Source organism: Homalodisca vitripennis, chromosome 8 (genome assembly GCF_021130785.1).
Source record: "Homalodisca vitripennis isolate AUS2020 chromosome 8, UT_GWSS_2.1, whole genome shotgun sequence".
NCBI classification, from domain to species: Eukaryota; Metazoa; Arthropoda; class Insecta; order Hemiptera; family Cicadellidae; genus Homalodisca; species Homalodisca vitripennis.
Window position 1 is genome coordinate 16,824,711 of NC_060214.1, and position 22,116 is coordinate 16,846,826.

At 35.5% G+C, this 22,116-nt stretch overlaps 1 protein-coding gene across 4 annotated transcripts in view; it reads left to right on the top strand.

Annotated features, from left to right (window-relative positions):
- LOC124367362 (receptor-type guanylate cyclase Gyc76C-like) overlaps positions 1-22,116 on the top strand; it is a 331,079-nt gene that overhangs the window by 273,030 nt on the left and 35,933 nt on the right. The window contains exons 1-10 of one of the 4 annotated variants that reach the window (XM_046824121.1): positions 6,894-7,143; positions 8,095-8,241; positions 11,812-12,011; positions 12,786-12,954; positions 14,624-14,793; positions 15,003-15,116; positions 16,238-16,417; positions 17,444-17,704; positions 19,425-19,496; positions 21,715-21,880. In XM_046824121.1, coding sequence (XP_046680077.1) covers positions 7,023-7,143; positions 8,095-8,241; positions 11,812-12,011; positions 12,786-12,954; positions 14,624-14,793; positions 15,003-15,116; positions 16,238-16,417; positions 17,444-17,704; positions 19,425-19,496; positions 21,715-21,880 — 1,600 coding nt within the window. In that variant the 5' untranslated portion in view covers positions 6,894-7,022. Of the gene's footprint in view, positions 1-4,192; positions 4,210-6,893; positions 7,144-8,094; positions 8,242-11,811; positions 12,012-12,785; positions 12,955-14,623; positions 14,794-15,002; positions 15,117-16,237; positions 16,418-17,443; positions 17,705-19,424; positions 19,497-21,714; positions 21,881-22,116 lie in introns of those variants that run through there. The other 3 variants (XM_046824118.1, XM_046824119.1, XM_046824122.1) reach the window with 3 other exon arrangements.

Genomic DNA, 22,116 nt, shown 5'->3' on the forward strand with positions numbered 1-22,116 from the left:
AAAAATTATGAATTAGAATCCCACAATTTCTTATCAACAAAAGTATGTTTTCCAAACTATATAATTTTTTTTAGATGAATGGTTCAAATTTGATTTGTTTTCCGTTCAGTCCATAATGTTTTGTTGTAAAAAAAAAAAAAATTAATTAATGAAACATTATTTATATAATTACATAATATTTTCAGATTAAATTTTCTGATGCACAGGTACTGTTGAAATTGCATGTTTAAAAGAACATTTATTAAATGCTTTTTGAAAATTTTGAGTAAAGAGTCATTAATACACTAAGAACTGTCATATTGATTAGGTAGGTCAAAGTTAAATTTTCTAAAATCACAAAAATTTAATCGTTAAACTAAAATGAATTTTAATATCTCCAACTGTTATTCTTACTGTTTGAAATATGGTGTGTTTGAAGTTGAACAAAAGTGTTATCTCATGTTTTTTACTATTGTGTAAAGATAGTCATTACAGATTAATCAGATTGTTGAAGTAGATTTGCCTGATGCAATATAATTAGTTAAGATTGTGTTAATACTAACATGTCAGTCTGGCCAGTTATATTTATATTTGAGGTAGTCTTGTATCAAGGGCAGTGTACAACCACAGAGATGTTTTATATTGAGGTAGTCTTGTATCAAAGGCATTGTACAACCACAGAGATGTTTATATTGAGGTAGTCTTGTATCAAGGGAATTGTACAACCACAGAGATGTTTATATTGAGGTAGTCTTCTATCAAAGGGCAGTGTACGACCACAGAGATGTTTTACATTGAGGTAGTCTTGTATCAAGGGCAGTGTTACAGCCACAGAGATGTTTATATTGAGGTAGTCTTGTATCAAGGGCAGTGTTACAGCCACAGAGATGTTTATATTGAGGTAGTCTTGTATCAAGGGCAGTGTACGACCAGAGATGTTTACATTGAGGTAGTCTTGTATCAAGGGCAGTGTACGACCACAGAGAATGTTTATATTGAGGTAGTTCTCGTATCAAGGACAGTTTACAGCCACAGAGATGTTTATATTGAGGTAGTCTCGTATCAAGGGAAGTGTACGACCACAGAGATGGTTTACATTGAGGTAGTCTTGTATGAAGGGTAGTGTACAGCCACAGAGATGTTTATATTGAGGTTAGTCTCGTATCAAGGCCAGTGTACAGCCACAGAGATGTTTATATTGAGGTAGTCTTGTATCAAGGCGAGTGTACAGCCACATAGATGTTTATATTGAGGAATTCACGTATCAAGGGCAGTGTACGACAGAGATGTTTACATTGAGGTAGTCTTGTATCAAGGGCAGTGTAGGCCACATAGATGTTTATATTGAGGTAGTCTCGTATCAAGGCCAGTGTACAAGCCACATAGATGTTTATATTGAGGTAGTCTCGTATCAAGGCCAGTGTACAGCCACATAGATGTTTATATTGAGGTAGTCTTGTATCAAGGGCAGTGTAACGACCACATAGATGTTTATATTGAGGTAGTCTCGTATCAAGGCCAGTACAGTGTACAGCCACATAGATGTTTATATTGAGGTAGTCCCGTATCAAGGGGCAGTGTACGACCAGAGATGTTAACATTGAGGTAGTCTTGTATCAAGGGCACTGTACAGCTACATAGATGTTTATATTGAGGTTAGTCTCGTATCAAGGCCAGTGTACAGCCACATAGATGTTTATATTAAGGAAGTCTTGTATCAAGGCCAGTGTACAGCCACAGAGATGTTTTACATTGAGGTAGTCTTGTATCAAGGGCAGTGTACAAGCCACAGAGATGTTTATATTGAGGTAGTCTTGTATCAAGGGCAGTGTACAGCCACAGAGATGTTTATATTGAGGTAGTCTTGTATCAAGGGCAGTGTACGACGACCAGAGATGTTTACATTGAGGTAGTCTTGTATCAAGGGCAGTGTACGACACACAGAGATGTTTATATTGAGGTAGTCTCGTATCAAGGACAGTTTACAGCCACAGAGATGTTTATATTGAGGTAGTCTCGTATCAAGGGCAGTGTACGACCACAGAGATGTTTACATTGAGGTAGTCTTGTATGAAGGGTAGTGTACAGACACAAAGATGTTTATATTGAGGTAGTCTTGTATCAAAGCCAGTGTACACAGCCACAGAGATGTTTATATTGAGGTGGTTTTGTATAAAGGACAGTGTAAAGCCACAGAGATGTTTATATTGAGGTAGTCCCGTATCAAGGGCAGTGTACGACCAGAGATGTTTACATTGAGGTAGTCTTGTATCAAGGGCAGTGTAGGCCACATAGATGTTTATATTGAGGTAGTCTCGTATCAAGGGCCAGGCAGTGTACAGGCCACAGAGATGTTTATATTGAGGTAGTCTTGTATCAAGGGCAGTGTACGACCACAGAGATGTACAGCCACAGAGATGTTTATATTGAGGTATAGTCTTCTATCAAGGGCAGTGTACGACCAGAGATGTTTACATTGAGGTAGTCTTGTATCAAGGGCAGTGTAGGCCACATAGATGTTTATATTGAGGTAGTCTCGTATCAAGGCCAGTGTACAGCCACATAGATGTTTATATTAAGGTAGTCTTGTATCAAGGCCAGTGTACAGCCACAGAGATGTTTATATTGAGGTAGTCTTGTATCAAGGGCAGTGTACGACCACAGAGATGTTTATATTGAGGTAGTCTCGTATCAAGGCCAGTGTACAGCCACAGAGATGTTTTTATTGAGGTAGTCTTGTATCAAGGCGAGTGTACAGCCACATAGATGTTTTATATTGAGGTAGTCTTGTATCAAGGCCAGTGTACAGCCACATAGGATGTTTATATTGAGGTAGTCTCGTATCAAGGCCAGTATACAGCTACATAGATGTTTATATTGAGGTAGTCTTGTATCAAGGCCAGTATACAGCCACAGAGTTGTTTATATTGAGGTAGTCTTGTATCAAGGGCAGTGTACGACCACATAGATGTTTATATTGAGGTAGTCTCGTATCAAGGGCCAGTGTACAGCCACATAGATGTTAATATTGAGGTGGTTTTGTATAAAGGACAGTGTACAGCCACAGAGATGTTTATATTGAGGTAGTCCCGTATCAAGGGCAGTGTACGACCAGAGATGTTTACATTGAGGTAGTCTTGTATCAAGGGCAGTGTAGGGCGACATAGATGTTTATATTGAGGTAGTCTCGTATCAAGGCCAGTGTACAGCCACATAGATGTTTATATTAAGGAAGTCTTGTATCCAAGGCCAGTGTACAGCCACAGAGATGTTTTATATTGAGGTAGTCTTGTATCAAGGGCAGTGTACGACCACAGAGATGTTTATATTGAGGTAGTCTCGTATCAAGGCCAGTGTACAGCCACATAGATGTTTATATTGAGGTAGTCCTCGTATCAAGGCCAGTGTACAGCCACATAGATGTTTTTTATTGAGGTAGTCTTGTATCAAGGCCAGTATACAGCCACAGAGATGTTTATATTGAGGTAGTCTTGTATCAAGGGCAGTGTACGACCACATAGATGTTTATATTGAGGTAGTCTCGTATCAAGGCCAGTGTACAGCCACATAGATGTTTATATTGAGGTGGTTTTGTATAAAGGACAGTGTACAGCCACAGAGATGTTTATATTGAGGTAGTCCGGTATCAAGGGCAGTGTACGACCAGAGATGTTTACATTGAGGTAGTCTTGTATCAAGGGCAGTGTAGGCGACATAGATGTTTATATTGAGGTAGTCTCGTATCAAGGCCAGTGTACAGCCACATAGATGTTTTATATTGAGGTAATCTTGTATCAAGGCCAGTGTACAGCCCACACATAGATGTTTATATTGAGGTAGTCTTGTATCAAGGGCAGTGTACGACCACAGAGATGTTTATATTGAGGTAGTCTTGTATCAAGGCCAGTGGTACAGCCACATAGATGTTTTATATTGAGGTAGTCTTGTATCAAGGCCAGTGTACAGCCACATAGATGTTTATATTGAGGTAGTCTCGTATCAAGGCCAGTGTACAGCCACATAGATGTTTATATTGAGGTAGTCTTGTATCAAGGGCAGTGTACAACCATAGAGATGTTTATATTGAGGTAGTCTTGTATGAAGGGCAGTGTACGACCACATAGATGTTTATATTGAGGTAGTTCGTATCAAGGCCAGTGTACAGCCACATAGATGTTTATATTGAGGTAGTTTAGTCTTCTATCAAGGGCAGTGTACAACCACATAGATGTTTTTATATTGAGGTAGTCTTCTATCAAGGGCAGTGTACAACCACATAGATGTTTATATTGAGGTAGTCTTGTATCAAGGCCAGTATACAGCCACAGAGATGTTTATATTGAGGTAGTCTTGTATCAAGGGCAGTGTACGACCACATAGATGTTTATATTGAGGTAGTCTCGTATCAAGGCCAGTGTACAGCCACATAGATGTTAATATTGAGGTAGTCTTGTATCAAGGGCAGTGTACGACCACATAGATGTTTATATTGAGGTAGTCTTGTATCAAGGCCAGTGTACAACAACAAAGATGTTTATATTGAGGTAGTCTTGTATCAAGGCCAGTGTACAGCCACATAGATGTTTATATTGAGGTAGTCTTGTATCAAGGGCAGTGTACAACCACAGAGATGTTTATATTGAGGTAGTCTTGTATCAAGGCCAGTGTACAGCCACATAGATGTTTATATTGAGGTAGTCTTGTATCAAGGTCAGTGTACAGCCACATAGATGTTTATATTGAGGTAGTCTTGTATCAAGGTCAGTGTACAGCCACATAGATGTTTATATTGAGGTAGTCTTGTTATCAAGGCCAGTGTACAGCCACATAGATGTTTATATTGAGGTAGTCTTGTATCAAGGACGGTGTACAGCCACATAGATGTTTATATTGAGGTAGTCTTGTATCAAGGGCAGTGTACAGCCACAGAGATGTTTACATTGAGGTAGTCTTGTATCAAGGACAGTGTACAGCATATATATGTTTACATTGAGGTAGTTCTTGTATCAAGGACAGAGTACAGCCACAGAGATGTTTACATTGAGGTAGTCTTGTATCAAGGCCAGTGTACAGCCCACATAGATGTTTATATTGAGGTAGTCTTGTATCAAGGGCCTGTGTACAGCCACAGAGATGTTTATATTGAGGTAGTCTTGTATCAAGGCCAGTTGTACAGCCACATAGATGTTTATATTGAGGTAGTCTTGTATCAAGGACAGTGTAGGACCACAGAGATGTTTACATTGAGGTAGTCTTGTATCAAGGCCAGTGTACAGCCACAAGTCTCTGAAGCCAGTGACATTGATTGTCTGCTGGCAGCAGATAATCACTGGGTTATTTTCATATTTGCATCACAAATGACTAATCACCCACCGAAGTGGCTTGTTATAATTCACAAAGTACGCACCAGACTACATGATATATGCTGATTAAAATTTTACATGGATTTTACTTTTTAAGGATTATCAGTTAGCATATAGTTTTGCATGTCTAGGTTTAGAAGGTCCACTCCCACTATATACAACCATATTTTACTTAATTACCAGGCATGTGGATGGGTTTTGTTTGAAGGTGTACTATTTTTCCGAGGTACGGTATACTAAATCATTATCTTCAGTTATCATATTTTGTTATTTTTACTAGTCATTAACTAACCTATACATCTTTTACTGTTATTGTTGATTTATGGGACACCCTCTATACCGGGTGAGTTTTTTAAAGTGATCCAATAGCTAACTTTTTAATTACACAACTTAGCACCACACTTTAAATTTGGAACTTGCTCAATTTTAAGTTTAACTCAGGAATACAATTTTCAATTTTTTTTAAGAAGGCAGCCATTTTCCAATATGGCGGCCAACTTTAAAATCTTTTATGGAACACCCTATATTTTATGTTGTTTTTAGATTTCTACTCTACAAAATAAAACATTTTTGCTTTTGAGAGTTTTTTCAATATCTCTAATGGTTCAGGAGCTACGTGGACTGGAAGCTGATGATGATGATGAACCACTGATGATGAAAACTTACAGTCCACGTAGCTCCTGAACCATTAGAGATATTGAAAAAATTTCAAAAGCAAAAATGTCTTATTTTGTAGAGTAGAATCTGAAAATAACATAAAATACAGGGTGTTCCATAAAAGATTTTAAAGTTGGCCGCCATATTGGAAAAATGGTGGCCATCTTCAAAAAATTTGAAAGTGTATCCCTGAGTGAAACTTAAAATTGAGCAAGTTCCAAATTTAAAGTCGTGTAATTAAAAAGTTAGCTATTGGATCACTTTAAAAAACTCACCCGGTATAACTGTGTTATATGCAGTTTGTGGAAACAATAACGTCCCACAAGAACCAAAACAAGTCAAAACTTTGCACTAAAGTTGATATTATAAATATTTGGGATAATTTCATTTACTGGTTTGGTATGCCGTTATATACCAATATGGCGGCCTTCACATTGTAAAAATTCACAAATCTGTTAATTGTGGGCCTACAGAACAACTTTTATGTTGTAAATGAAGTTGGATTTTTGTATTTTGAAAATAAATCATAATATTTTGATATATTTCCGGCTGTGCTGGAAGGAGTGTTTTTTATTCTCATATTCAACCTTTAAATATTGTCTTTTATCCATATCCTGCTTCCTGTTTCCTACTTCCAACTCTCATTATTCCTGTTTTTCTGTCATTTTCTTGAGAACTGTTTCTTCCTATATGATTTTGTAAATAAACTATCCACATCAGTCTTTTTTTGATTTCCGCCAAAATTTCCAGCTGCCTATACAAATGATTAAATTCTTCATTTGTTTCCTCCTTTATCAGTTTCATTTCCTCTTGAGAGGTTTGTAAAGTTTCCGATGATACTCCTCTCCCATTTTAAGAACAAAGTTTCAACTCCGTAGCATGACTCAGACTCTTGTTCCGTAGGTGACAAAATCTGTGCTGGCCCTGCTAAAGTACTATGAATGGTTCAAGTTCTGTATCGTCTGGGAGGATGACTGGAACTCGGTCGCCAGGTCCCTTAGCAAGGAGGCGAACGAAGTGAACATGACGGTGACGGCGTGGCGGGAGGTGCAGAGCAGCAACAAGTGCTGCAGAGACAAGCTTCCGTGCTGCACCAACAACTTCTGGTACAACATCATCACTGAAACCATGAACCTCACTCGCAGTAAGTTACACGTCAACCCCGTGGGCGTCATGCTCCTACACCCTCCCGTTCACTGTGTCACTTGAAATACCTGTAATGCAAGGGCTGTGTTTTTCAACCTCCGATCTCACACCATCACGACCAGACACAGGTCCCGGAGTGTGGGTAGTAGTCAATCGTTAATATTCACAGCTGCAACATTTGTCACAGCTGAGTTCAAATTGGTAGTTTGCACTCTATTGATTCTCCCATTAGATATGAATTGAGGAGTGATATTTGTTTGCTGCAAGCAGAAGTGAATAGTGCAGCAGAAACCCATCGGAGAATGTGCTGTATTTACAGAGAAAACACAGGTGATGGTATTGTACATGAGTGGTGTAGAAAGTCAATAATGTTGACTGACACCCACAAAAATCTTCCAATGGCTTCAGTTTTGACGTTTCTCGAATGTGGACATTCAACCATCCTTAAATGTTTTACGCAATTCACGCACAATACACCATCATTCGTAATGTTTTCTCCATAAACACACACGGCACATTCTCCATTGGATTTCTACTGCTCTATTCCCTTCTGCTTGCAGGAAACGAATAGCACGCCTCAATTCACATTTGGGGGGAGAATCAATAGAGGTGGCCATGTTTATGCAACTGCAGCTCAGCACAAGCAGACTACTTGAATTCGACAGTGTCCAATGTTTTAGCATGGAAAATGCGTGATCGGTGATGGACCTGCCAAGTGTCTGGCTGTCATGGTGTAAGATGGAAGGTTAAAAAAAAAACAATCCTCGTATGATAAATAAGAATTTTCAAAGTACAGAAAATGATTATATACTTTGCTCACTGCTATATTTGTAACTGAAGGAAGAATAAATGCTCAAGATGTACTACAGTTTTTTTGTTTATACCTTTACGTACTCTACGTAGAGGGTTCGTAATTACGTCTGATTTAACTTTGTCAATGTGGTTGCAGTCTACGTGTTCCTTGGCCAAGCCAAGACGCTGGTGGATATGATGCAGACCATGCAGGCCCTGGGACTGTTCAACAACGGAGAGTACATCGTCATCTACGCAGATCTTCTCACCTACTCCCCTCGGGAAGCCTACAAGTACATCTGGAGTAAGCTCCATAATAATATGAGAATCAACACAGTGTATCTAGTTTATTTGTTTTGAACTTTTCACTTGAAACATATATAAATTTTTATTAATTTCTGATCAATGTATTTATAAAATCAAGAAAAAAAGATGGCCGACAGATAGATTTGTGTCACGAATTTCTTGATATAAAGGATTTAGAGGATACCATGTAACAATGTCTCCACTGCTGAACAGATTGCAATGTCAAGTATGTTTTTTTGCAATCTTAGGATACAATGGAAGTATGTAGGGTGGGTCTGTCTATAAATCCTAAATCAGTACAATTTCTTTTATTTTAGTTTTTAAAGTATAAGTATAATTTGTCAAAAGATTTTTATTTTTGTACTGTATCTAAAAGTTTTGGAATCTTTGTGAATAGAGGGATATAAACCAATATCATTCAATTTTATGTCCCAAAGTCATTTTTGTTATAAAAATTTTAAAGCATATAATCATTTTGTCAATTGTATATAAAATTATTTTTTTCCAAGATGGTTTTGAAATAATTTATGTATTTATATTAACTCTGGATCCGGTTGTTGAAATTCCTGTAACGTCTGGAATTATTTTGTTAGTTGTGCACATCATCATCATTCAAACATATGTAGAATGTTTATTATTGAAGTAAAGTATATACTATTGTATATTTTCTTTTTCAGTACATTGTAAGGAACATTTTTTATGTTCTATGAATATATTTAATATATTGCAATTTAGGATTTTCTTTAGCACCTCAAATAAATAAAAAGAAAAGGAAACAAAATAAATTTAAAAAATAAAGCCTTATAAAAAATAGAAACTATTTTTTGTTTATTTTTCGATAAAAAATATCCTCCAAAAGATTTTTATGCTAAACATGAATAAAATTCCACTTTCTACCAACTATTTGTTGTTTAGAAAAGTAGTAAAATTTTCTGTTTGTACAAAAAACCACATACACACATGCAAATATTTTATGATATTTTCAGTATGGTTAGTATATCTTGAAAATTTCACTAGTATATACCACTTGAAACATTTCACAATAAAGAGTTTGATGACACCTAATATAATCACAACTAAAAATAACAAAATACTAAGGACTAGTCAAAACTAGTCGTTTAACATTATAGAAATGCCACTAATTGTATTTGAAATGCATGTGTTTCTTCGGACAAGAGAGTAATAAACAGATGTTTGAAGCAGTCGCCCTTGATTAAAAAGATGACTGCAAAAAACGAGACTAGTTGCTTAACATTGGAGAAACATTTTTTTGTGGTTTTCGGTTTGTGTTTAAATAATGTAGTTATAAGTTATTATTTTATAACATTAAATTAATATTCATTGTTTTAGTTTTTTTAATAAGATTATAAATTTTAAACATTTTATAAATATTATTGATATTTTAACTATTTCATTCTGATCAATCCAAAGAGGAAACCCTTACGTTTTAGTTCTGTTTCATTAGTTTGTCTCTTGTAATTAATCATTTACAAACAATTAAACAACAATATTTTTAACAATTTTGTTCTACTTATAATTAGTATTAATATTTATAAGTGATGACTGAACTGTTATAAATATTACATTAGTCCTTGTAAATATTACAAATGATTCAATATTGTACGTCGGAATTTTCTATTTTAAACTGGTACTGTAGCCATTATGATATCAAGTTATTGATTCATATATCTTAGTGAATCGGAATAAATCTATAGGACTTGTGCTCGTACCAGATTTGGTAAACTTATTGCATTTGTTCAAATAAAATAGAATTTATTTATAAAATATAAAATCAGATAAGTAATCTAAAGTCTATCTTTTTTCCTGTTAGTTACACAAATACCCAGTACTTAAGCCCTATCTTTGATTTTGAGTTAGTTACACACATATCCGTTAGTTAAGCCCTATCTTTGATTTTGTTAGTTACGCAAATACCCAGTACGCCCTATCTTTGATTTTGTTAGTTAAACACATATCCGTTAGTTAAGCCCTATCTTTGATTTTGTTAGTTACACAAATATCCGTTAGTTAAGCCCTATCATTGATTGTGTTAGTTACGCATATATCCAGTAGTAAAGTCCCCAGCTTTGATTGTGTTAGTTACGCAAATATCCAGTACTTAAGCCCTATCTTTGATTTTGTTAGTTACACAAATATCTGTTAGTTAAGCCCTATCTTTGATTTTGTTAGTTACACAAATATATGTTAGTTAAGCCCTCTCTTGGATTGTGTTAGCTATTTATCTCTTGGTTAGCTTATAAAATCATAGCTCCTACTAAAAAAAGTCAGATTTATTTTACCAGATTTGGTAACTTATTGCATTTGTTCAAATAAAATAGAATTTATTTATAAAATATAAAATCAGATAAGTAATCTAAAGTCTATCTTTTTTCGTGTTAGTTACACAAATACCCAGTACTTAAGCCCTATCTTTGATTTTGTTAGTTACACAAATATCCGTTAGTTAAGACCTATCTTTGATTTTGTTAGTTACACAAATATCCGTTAGTTAAGCCTATCTTTGATTTTGTTAGTTACACACATATCCGTTAGTTAAGCCCTATCTTTGATTTTGTTAGTTACGTAAATACCCAGTACTTAAGCCCTATCTTTGATTTTGTTAGTTACGCAAATACCCAGTACTTAAGCCCTATCTTTGATTTTGTTAGTTACACAAATATCCGTTAGTTAAACCCTATCTTTGATTTTGTTAGTTACACAAATATCCGTTAGTTAAGACCTATCTTTGATTGTGTTAGTTACGCAAATATCCAGTAGTAAAGTCCCCAGCTTTGATTGTGTTAGTTACGCAAATATCCAGTACTTAAGCCCTATCTTTGATTTTGTTAGTTACACAAATATCAGTTAGTTAACCCCTATCTTTGATTTTGTTAGTTACACAAATATCTGTTAGTTAAGCCCTATCTTTGATTGTGTTAGTTACGCAAATACTCAGTACTTAAGCCCTATTTTTGATTTTGTTAGTTACACAAATATCAGTTAGTTAACCCCTATCTTTGATTTTGTTAGTTACACAAATATCTGTTAGTTAAGCCCTATCTTTGATTGTGTTAGTTACGCAAATACCCAGTACTTAAGCCCTATTTTTGATTTTGTTAGTTACACAAATACCCGTTAGTTAAGCCCTATCTTTGATTTTGTTAGTTACACAAATATCCGTTAGTTAAGCCCTATCTTTGATTTTGTTAGTTACACAAATATCCGTTAGTTAAGCCCTATCTTTGATTGTGTTAGTTACGCAAATATCCAGTACTTAAGCCCTATCTTTGATTGTATTAGCTATTTATCTCTTGGTTAGCTTATAAAATCATAGCTCCTACTAAAAAAAGTCAGATTTATTTTAAATTTCATACTTGTAATTTTGTAAGAAACAAATTAATTGTTAATCGGTCAATAGTTAAAATATTAACAGCTTTTATCGTTCCGAGTTTGAATTTCAATCAATTTGAAAAAACTTAGCATATTATTGAGAAACTCATATTCTAGACCACTATAGTTTGTTTTATTACAGCATGTTGTAAGGCACTAAATTAAATGTGGTGTGTAGGGTACGAGTCGGTGTCGAAGACAACACTGAGTTGTGAGAAGTCCGACTTCCAGAGGTCCAGGTCGTTGTTGGTTGTGGTGCCGTCGCCACCGTCCGAGAGCTACGAGGGCTTCTCCGAGAAAGTGCGGCTCTACAACAATGAGCCGCCGTTCAGTTTCCCTACACCACCCGTTTTCACTGTCTCCCACGAATGGTCCAAGGTAATAAATAGTAATTGTCAAACCACTATCAGATAGACAGAATGTAGACATTGTCACCGTAGTTGGGTGGCGGCTACCTAGTTACAGATTCGCTTCAGCTGTTTGAATTAACAAGTCAATAAAACTGTTCCGTTTGCAATTTTAAAAATTAGTGTAATCCTGAATTCAAATTTTGTATCAGTGTTGTAGTGTTATTGGTACCTTGTATATCATCTTATACAGGGTATTCAGTAAGTCACTCAAAAGTCATACTCAGTATTACAAATAAAAACAATTAAAATTTGTTGTATAATTTTTTAATTTAAAAATTTAACAGATTTCATAATACAAATAAATATTATGTCATATCCTACTTCCCCCCAACACAATAAAACAAAATCTTCCCATTACGTTTATTTATGAAAAAGGTTGTGAATTATTTTGTGTGCTCTACACAAATGTATAAAATATGTAAATTCACTTATACAAGTAATAATTTTTTTTTTGAAATTTTGTATGTTTGTTCCTATGTAAACAAGGAACAATATAAACGATGCATGCAAATAATTTAAGATAATAAAATTACAATTTTTGAATTCCAATTACAAAAAAAAATAAGTTTTTGTCTCTATTATTTGATTATTTAACAAATTTAAAATGTTTTATGATTCAAATAAAATTATTATTATCACAGTGATAGCAGCCAACTTGTACGACTCTGTGTTATTGTACGCGAGGGCACTGGACAAACTGTTGTGAGAAGAGCCGTTTCTCAACTACACTTTGTTGTTCCAGTTTATCACAGTGACAGCAGCCAACTTGTACGACTCTGTGTTATTGTACGCGAGGGCACTGGACAAACTGTTGCGAGAAGAGCCGTTTCTCAACCACACCATCATCCAAAGTGTTGCCAGCAACGGTACTAGGATAATCGAGACCATAATTAAGAACCGAACATACACAAGTAAGTTGTGAATTGATTTTTAGTAGTATTTGTCAATTGTATTCACTTTGTAATATTACTGTGGTAGCGTAGTATTTGAGCTGAAAATAGAATTAGAATGTGGATTTTCTGAGCTAAAGATCACTATAAGCGATGCATTAGTGTGACCGGATTCGCAAACATTTATGCTACAAATTTGTAGCACATTTTTTCTTGTTATCTTAAGTATTATGGTTAGTGGCAGTTAGAATACAAATGTTTTAGTTAAATTTTTTGATTCTTTCCTTGACACTTCTAGCTGGCATTTTTTTCCCATTGCATTTTTGTTACATTTGTTTTGTGTAAACCTGCAGCCACGGCTTTCCGCTGGTAATTTAGGTTATTACAGTTGGTGTGATAAATATTTTGTTATTACTTCTTTTTTTTTTCCTTCCTGAGGGAAGAGGACAGTTTGTCCCTGCACTTAGTCCTAAAAAGGACCTTTGCGCCTCCCTTACTTTAATTTGTGCCCTCAAAGACCGAGGCTTTTGCAAAAACCAATCAGATTTAAGGGCTCCTGTTCTCTAATGTCCTTGGGGCTGAGGAGATATGCTCCCAAGTATCTTTTCCGAGTCTCTACGATGGCAGGACAATCCAACCAAATGTGCTCTGCTGACTCCTCCTCTTCTCCACAGAGTCTACATTTGTTACTCTGACTAAGGCCTACCTTCATAAGGTGCTTCCTCAGAGGGCAATGTCCTGTCAACATTCCTAATATCAGTCTTATATCCTCCTTATTCTGGTCTAGGAGAGCTGTCCACCCTCTAGCGTAAGGAGAGATAAACAATTTGGATATTCTTAAACCTGAGGCTCTACTCCAATTCTTGTGTCTTGTCCTCTTTTCCCAATCTTTGACCAGAGCCTTAATGTTGGAGAAAGCTATACCACAACCTGGCTCAGGCCCCACCAATGTGGATTCTGCTCCCTTTTTGGCGAGGATGTCCGCTTTTTCATTCCCATGAATACCTTCATGACCCGGTACCCAACCGAGTGTTACTCTGTTATTTGTTGACAGCTCTGCTAGGGCATTCCTGCATTTCCAGACCGCTTTCGAATCAATCGAACAGGTATCCAGTGCCTTCAGTGCAGCCTGACTATCAGAAAGTATTAGATATGATAATCCTTTTGTCCTCAATTGTGTGAGTCTTCTGGAACATGAGTCTATTGCCATGACCTCCGCCTGAAAAACCGTGGCATGTCTTCCTAGGGGCACAGCCATGTCAACTCCAGATCCATGTATTCCGTATCCTGCCCTAGAGTCAAGGCGTGAACTATCAGTGAAAAACTTTAGGACTCCTTTTGTAGGGTAGGCCTCCCTTTTAATCCATTTCTCCCTACTTCCGATAGAGACCGTATATGGTTTTTCAAAGGAGTATTTCTTAACCATAGCATCTGATACTTTGGTTAGCATTTCAGCCTCAGGAAATTTTTCCAATATTTTCATGTGGCCTTCTAAGGAGGTAGCATTTATTACCTTTGTTCCTAGAAGCTTGTTATTACTTAGTAAGTAAATGTTTGTTTTTCTTTTTAACTAAAGTGTACACAATAAGTACCATTTCAGGAATAACGTTGATCAAAATTGACATTAATGGGGGGTTGCAACTTCACCTGCGACTACTCCATGGAAATTAGCACCATGTCATTGTTTCAGGTGTAACAGGTGCTACGATAAAACTCGACAGCAATGGGGACTCTGAGGGCAACTTCTCCGTGGTTGCTGTGATGAAGAAAGACTTCTCATTGCAGTTCGGAGACCACAACTTCACCTGCGACTACTACATGGTGCCGGTCGGGCAGTTCCAGCAGGGCGATAAACTTCCAGTAAGTAAGAGTATGTCGGTACCGGTGTGACTTCACATTGCCATATCCCTTAACCCTCCGACTGACAATGAGTAACTCCCAGAATGATACACTGGTTTTTTGTCTTTGTGCAGTATATTTTTCGGATATTTAAAAAAAAATATGTGCCCTATGTGTTGTATTGTCAAGAAAGGATAGTAACAATGTAGCGGTGGTTGTGTGGGTTGCAGGAGTACAAGCTCAATTCGCCCAGCTCGCAGCCGTTGTGGGTGAGTGGCCACAAGCCAGACGATGAGCCAAGTTGTGGTTTCAAGAACGAGCTGTGCGGCAAAGACGATTCACAGGTAATCTGGGAGAGTCTTACATTCTGTTACTTGCTGATTGATTTTAAATTATTTTTAAAAATCAATGTTTTTATTTTGTTATATTTTAACAAATGCGATTATTACAAAATTTATTTGTTACTTGTAATATGTTATTGTTCTTTGTTCCTCACTAGTATCTAATAATAAAAGTTGTTTATTATTTTTTCTTGTATCAATATGATTATATGAATGTATCCGTCTGTTTTGTTAAATTTATTAATATGTTACAGTTTTTTGTAGAAATCTAAATTCAAATTCAGATTCTTTATTAGCTATTAAGTGAAACAAATTACAATAAACTTTGTCAAGTTAATACAACGTAAGTCATAATATTACAACAACAATGAATTTTTAGTTAAAATTACAACATTCAAATTCTGAGATCATTAAATTACAATTATAATATTCTTCAGTTGTATAAAAACATTTTCTGCTTAACCAACTACATATCAAACTTTTTATTGTTAAAATTTTAAAACTTATTTGAGTCTTACCCAACTTAACATTGGGATCACTAAATTATTGTTATGATAAAAACAGTGGTTATTAAATATACCACAACCTTCTTTAACGTGTAGCAAATATGTGTGTATATACATGCAACTCAATGTCATGATGTTGAGTTAGTGTAGAAGATTATAGGTTAAAAAAATTAATTTTGAAATAACTTGTTTTGATAAGTACATAAAGAACAAAGGAAAAAAACTGATGATGCCTTAATCAGCAAAAGCACTTTTGAAATAAATTAAATATGGAACAATAAAACAAGTCTTTTTGTATTGAAATCTAGTGACTTCCATCAAGAATACAAAGCAGAAAATGAAAGGAAAAGTTGGTTTTGAAATTCAGTCCATCACTTAGTGTGGAAACATTTAAGAATAAAAACTTTTTTTATAGACACTCATTCTTTAAGTTGGTTTTTCTCAGTTGTATTTCAGTTATAAAACAGTTATCCACCTATTCAATGTTTTCATTTGATCAGTAAATGTTTTATTGCATGAAATGTAAAAATATCTTTCAACTAAGTATAGTAGTTATCCGTGACTAGTTGTCATTGCGAATAAAATAGCAAAACATCTTTAGTTGTGCGACTGTGTCAGGAGGGCAGTATCATAGTGGCGGGGGTGCTGGGGCTGGTGTTGTTCTGCTCCTCGGTCCTCACACTCAGCATCTACCGCAAGTGGAAGATCGAGCAGGAGATCGAGGGCTTGCTCTGGAAGGTCGACCCGGCAGAACTGCTTGGCTACAATGGCAATGAAATCATTCCCTCGCCCAGTAAGGTGAGTGTTTGTCATGACGTACACAATTTTCAAAGCTTCTTGTCCTAAGAACAAAAAAAAGGTGAATGTTTGTCATGCCTTCAAAGTCAAATGTCCATCATAAGTTGTCGATCACGCAAGGGGTAGAGGACTTGCTGAAGGATCGACTCGGCAGAATTGCCAACCTACAATGGCAGTGATATCATTCCCTTGCCCAGTAAGGTCAGTGTTTTCCCTCAGCAGGGGTCACTTCTGGCTGGTCTGTACCTTCCAGTGGTAACTGGGCACAGCAAAAACCTATGTGTCACTTAAACGGCACATCACTAACCGCAAATGTCGAGATTCTGGTGTGCAAGGACAATTCGATAGGTCTAGTCTACTACGGGAGATGACTGTTGGAGTTGATTGGATTCATTCCCTAAGAGTAAAATGTTCTTGCCAGCCTAGACATAAGGGTGTGCCACCCCCTGCCTGCTTTGACTGGAGAGGCTGGTTCAGAGCTGGCTTCCCCTTCTTCCGAGGGGACAAGACTTGAGATTAGTGTCCTAAATAAAAGTAAGGTGAGTGTTATGTACTCAAAATCAGTTTCTACCCCAAGTGGAAGACAGAACAGAAGATCAAGGGCTTGCTTGCCCTGGAACGTTGACTCAGTGGAATTGTTTAGGTACAGTGATATCATTCCTTCATGCATTAAGGTGAGTGTTATGTCCTTAAATTCAATTTCCACCACAAGTAGAAGACCAAACATGAGATTGAGGGCTTGCTCTGAAATTTCGACTAAGTGGAATTAATTGCTCAGCTATGATAACAATATCTTTCCCTCGCTTAGTAAGTTGATTATCATGTCCTCATGTTCAGCGTTGCTGGTTGAAAATCGAGAAAGAGATCAAGAGCTTGAACTGGTGCTGGCTTGCTGTTTGTGGTGATTTATCACGATGTTTATCAATGGCTTACGTGTAAAAATTGAAATATGTAACGCTAATGTTAATTGTAATAACAAATATTAAGTTTCATTAACAAAGAGTTATGAGATCTTTCTGTGCGCAGACATCGCTGGTGAGTGCCACGTCGCTAGAGTCGCGGTGTGGAGGCCAAGTATTCGCTGCGACCAGCCAGTACCGTGGGGTAGTCGTCAGGATCAAAGAGCTCAAGTTCTCCAAGAAGAAGGATGTGACACGAGACACGATGAAGGAGATGAGGAGGCTACGCGAAATCAGGCACGATAACATCAACTCCTTCGTCGGCGCTTTAGTCGAACCCATGAGGATACTTATCATCACCGACTACTGCGCTAAGGGTAGTCTCTACGTAAGTGTGAGATCCTGTCCATTACTTTCCTCATGTTGTTGTTAGAAGCTTAGGACGTCTATAACAAATGTCTGTGAATATTGAATATTTACAATGTTGTATAGTGCATTTAAACGGTGAAGACAATTAAGAGAACATCCGAATAAATTTAAAACATCCTAATTCTATTAATATTATAAATTCCAAAGTGACTTTGTTTTGCTATGTCTGTTCTGCTTTTACGCTTAAATTATTCAACTAATTGTACTGAAATTTTACATGGACGTTCTTACAGTCCCTGATATGAATATTTTTTCAATGGGCTACTCCCCACAGGTCTCTAAATTAGTGAAAATCCCATCTTGGTCTATAAAGTTGCAAAACATTAATAGAAAGAGCCTGTTAAAATAATCAACTTCTGTGTAAACAGTATTTTATGACAGCTCAACATGTGTTTAATTAATTTAACCACTATTTTCGATTTGTTACATTTAGAGTGTAAAGCATAGAGTAGCTTGACAGTAACAACACTTCTTATTTCAACTTTTATGCAATGGCTGTGAAACACAGAGTAAGAATATATCCAGATAAGAAAATTAATAGTTTTAGTAAAAATATACTTTTAACTGTAAATTGCTAGCAAGTAATAAGTTCTATGTAACTTTTACTATAAATTTAAAGACATAAAACTTATCTTAGTTGTCTTTTGACAGAAGTAGGCTTCTCAGATCTGTGTATTTATATATATATTTTCTTGATCGAAGGAACAAAGCAAAATTAACTAAGAAACAAAGAATACTAAGACCGCATCAAATTACAATGGAAATAAATATACACTTTTTGACAGATTTTATTTATTATGGAAAAGTAAACTCAAGATTGTCATCGGAAATATATTTTACTGGAACCACAAGTGCTCATAAACATGCAAAGCCCATGAAATTGTGTGTGAAACCACAGGCAACTGCTAGTTCTCTGTAAAATCTATAGTCTGACCTAATTTATGAATCACTGAAGTTTTTAATAATTACTTTTGCTATTTGGCTGTAACCTGTAAACTTAATGGATGTGTTAAGCAATTTAAACAACCCCTGGTTTTTCTCATGCCTCCGACACAGTCTCCCATGTTGATTTCATATTTGTACATCCGTGTTCTACATATTTTCTCTCATCACCTCCTTCGGTCTATCTAAGATCTGAAAAGTCACCTTTTATCTAAGATTAGTAAATTGTGAATTATTGAGTTTACTGTAAATTTAATTCCGTTACATTTGGTCACCAATTCTGTTTACATTGTGAAGGAACTCAGGTCTACCAATGTGCAATGGTCAGGGGAAAGTTAAGAGAGTTTCGTAAAGAGTCATTAAAGGTCAGGATATTTTGCTACGATGTAAAAATACTCAAAAAATTTATTTTTGTCGTTTGAACTGCAGCTGCTTACTTTTTGAGTAAACTTAAACCGTATATGTTAGTAATATTTGGTAAAATAAATTTTTGAATATGAAAAGAATTATAAGCCTTTTAATATTTAAATTATTTATTTTGAAACATGTGTCAATAAATGATTGTGTGTTCTGAAAATTAAAAAAAATAGGATACTTTCATTTGAGTTAGGTGTACATCCTGGGATAAATAATAGTTTCTATGTGCAGTATTTTAAATGTTCAAAGCTTATATAACTGTAAATTTGGCTTATATTTCAATAGCAATTAACATTGCATGGTTGTCTTTTCTGTTTTAGGATATTGTGGAAAACGAAGACCTTAAACTGGATAAAATGTTTATTGCTTCACTAGTCAATGATCTCATTAAGGTAAATCCATTCATGCTTTGTAACTGTCTAAAACATAATTTAGTGTTTTCATAATGATTTTTGTAATTTTGCTTTAACGTTAAGATAACTAAAAAATATTTTTTAAATTTCAGTTCAAGGTTAAATTTTTATAACTGCTTTAAAAAGTAAATTCCCTGAAAATAATACAAGACATTTTTACAAAATCAACTATTTGATACAAATTACAATGCATGTTGCAATGTAGTAAAACTGTTATAAAACCACCAATTATTACTCTATTTCTTGTCTTATCTATTTGTTTTTGTTTTATAATTTGAATTCAACTAGTATAATTTAATATAATAGTAGTTTTATAATAAGTAGTACAATTTGAATTCAACCAATAGTATTCTAATGGGCTAACCGCGATAAGCAGAGAATGAACCTTTTATACAATACGCTTTTTGTGAACTGCAAAACTCACGTATTATGGGAAGTCTCATGTGGTTAATTTTGCTCAAAACCCGTATAAAAAGGAGATCTCTTAATTACAGTTTTTGTTATTCCTCGTGAATTGTAGTTTGTAAAACCGGTGACAGAATGCACTAAAGTTTTGACTGATCGTCAGACAAAGCTGTGTTCCATTCATTGTCCTTGGCTTCCTGTTATTGATCCACAACTGGTTTTTGTAGCTACTGACTGCCATTTTGGACTGTACGCTGGCGTGTTTGACAGGTTTATCTGTACCTAAAGAGTAGCAGTGCAACTCTTAAGACCGGCTTTTATGCTTTGTTTATGTGTAATGTTGTGACTAATAGGAGTTTATTTCTTTGATTCCATTAATAGTTATTGTATCTGTGTTTGCGGTGGATTCTGTTTAGTTTTATATTGAACTAATTATAAAAATAGCTAACCTAGATTATGAAAACTTGATCAATTCTTCAGTGAAAAAAATATATACAAATCATTTTTTAAATCAGGCTTTATTTTTTTGTTCTACAGTACCTTTAAAAACCTAAATTCAAATAGAACTTTAAACAAATTTAAAATATTTTTCTATTTATAAGCACGCTAGGGGGAAGTACAGAAATTTATATTCAGCGTTCTAAGGATTTAACCCAAGTTTACCATTGGAATGTGTTCGTCTCATTTAACTGGTACAAAGTTTAAGTATAGGTTCATAACTTCTAAAGGAATGTAAAACAGTTGATTTGGGTAAAAATTATTTTCTAAAAAAAATTTTGGGTAAGACTGAGTGTAAAAAGAGAAAATAGGAAGCCAGTATGTCACCATTTAAATTGGAACACGTGTACCAGAGAAACATTATATTGAGAGAATATATTTATCCAACTATAGTTCTAACTGCTTAGTATGAATATCTTGAACGTGCTAAACTTATTCCCTCAACACCGATTTTTGGTACTTTCTAATAGTATTTTTTGTTTCTTGTCCCAATAATATATATTTCAATCAAGGTAAGTTCTTCAAACTGGAGAGAGTGTGTTCAAAAACTTTAGGCCTTATTTTTGCCTGTGTGTTTTGGCCAGAAAGTTATAAGAATAGTTAACGTGCAAACAAAATAATAAGTATATATTAATAGAATGGGACAAAAGTTAATAGATACAATAAGTAGTTAGAAGCATGCAACATATTAGTCATTCATGCAATAATAATAATATACTGATTATACGAGCATAAAAAAACTTAAAATCGACAAATTGAACTCTGAGTATCAAGACTGGATACGGCATACTAATTGTTAAACAATGAGAAATAATCAATTTTGTACACAGTTACAGGTAAAAGTGACCTACTTTTCTACACAGTTTGTGATCGGAGTCACATTTTGGTCAGGAATAAGATGAAAATATTCATTGTAGAGTTTTACATCATTTTAAAGGTCTGCCTGTACTGAAAACAACGATGTATATACTATCGTGCCAGTAGCTGGCTTTCCATTAGGTAATGATCACATCTAAGATAAAAATAGTGAACACCAATGCAAGCTGTAGGAACGTAAATGGATGTGTGATGTCACAACTCAGGTTTTAGACATCAATGCTAACTGAAAGCAACTTTTAATAGCACCCTACCTTATCCAAAAATTTTAACACCCAAATCAGCTTTATCCCATTAACTTAAAAAAGTTGCGTCCCTGGTATAACTTATATTCTAAAGTTTATCCTGTTTTTAATATAAATTTTCAAATGGTTTCATAACTCAAGAACATTTGTAACACGCTTTCCTTCTGTGACAGGGTATGTTATATCTCCATTTGTCTGCGGCAATATGTCACGGAAACCTCAAGTCCTCCAACTGTGTTGTGACAAGTCGCTGGGTGCTGCAGGTCACAGACTTTGGCCTCCATGAGCTGCGTCAGTGTGCGGAGACCGGCAGTATCGGGGAGCACCAGTATTACCACAGTAAGTCAGTACAACCTCGGTAGATCAGTATTACTGTAATCCTCCACGAGCTGTGTTAGTGTGCGGAGACCGGCAGTATCGGGGAGCACCAGTATTACCACAGTAAGTCAGTACAACCTTGGTAGATCAGTATTACTGTAATCCTCCACGAGCTGTGTTAGTGTGCGGAGAACGACAGTATCGGGGAGCACCAGTATTACCACAGTAAGTCATTACAACCTTGGTAGATCAGTATT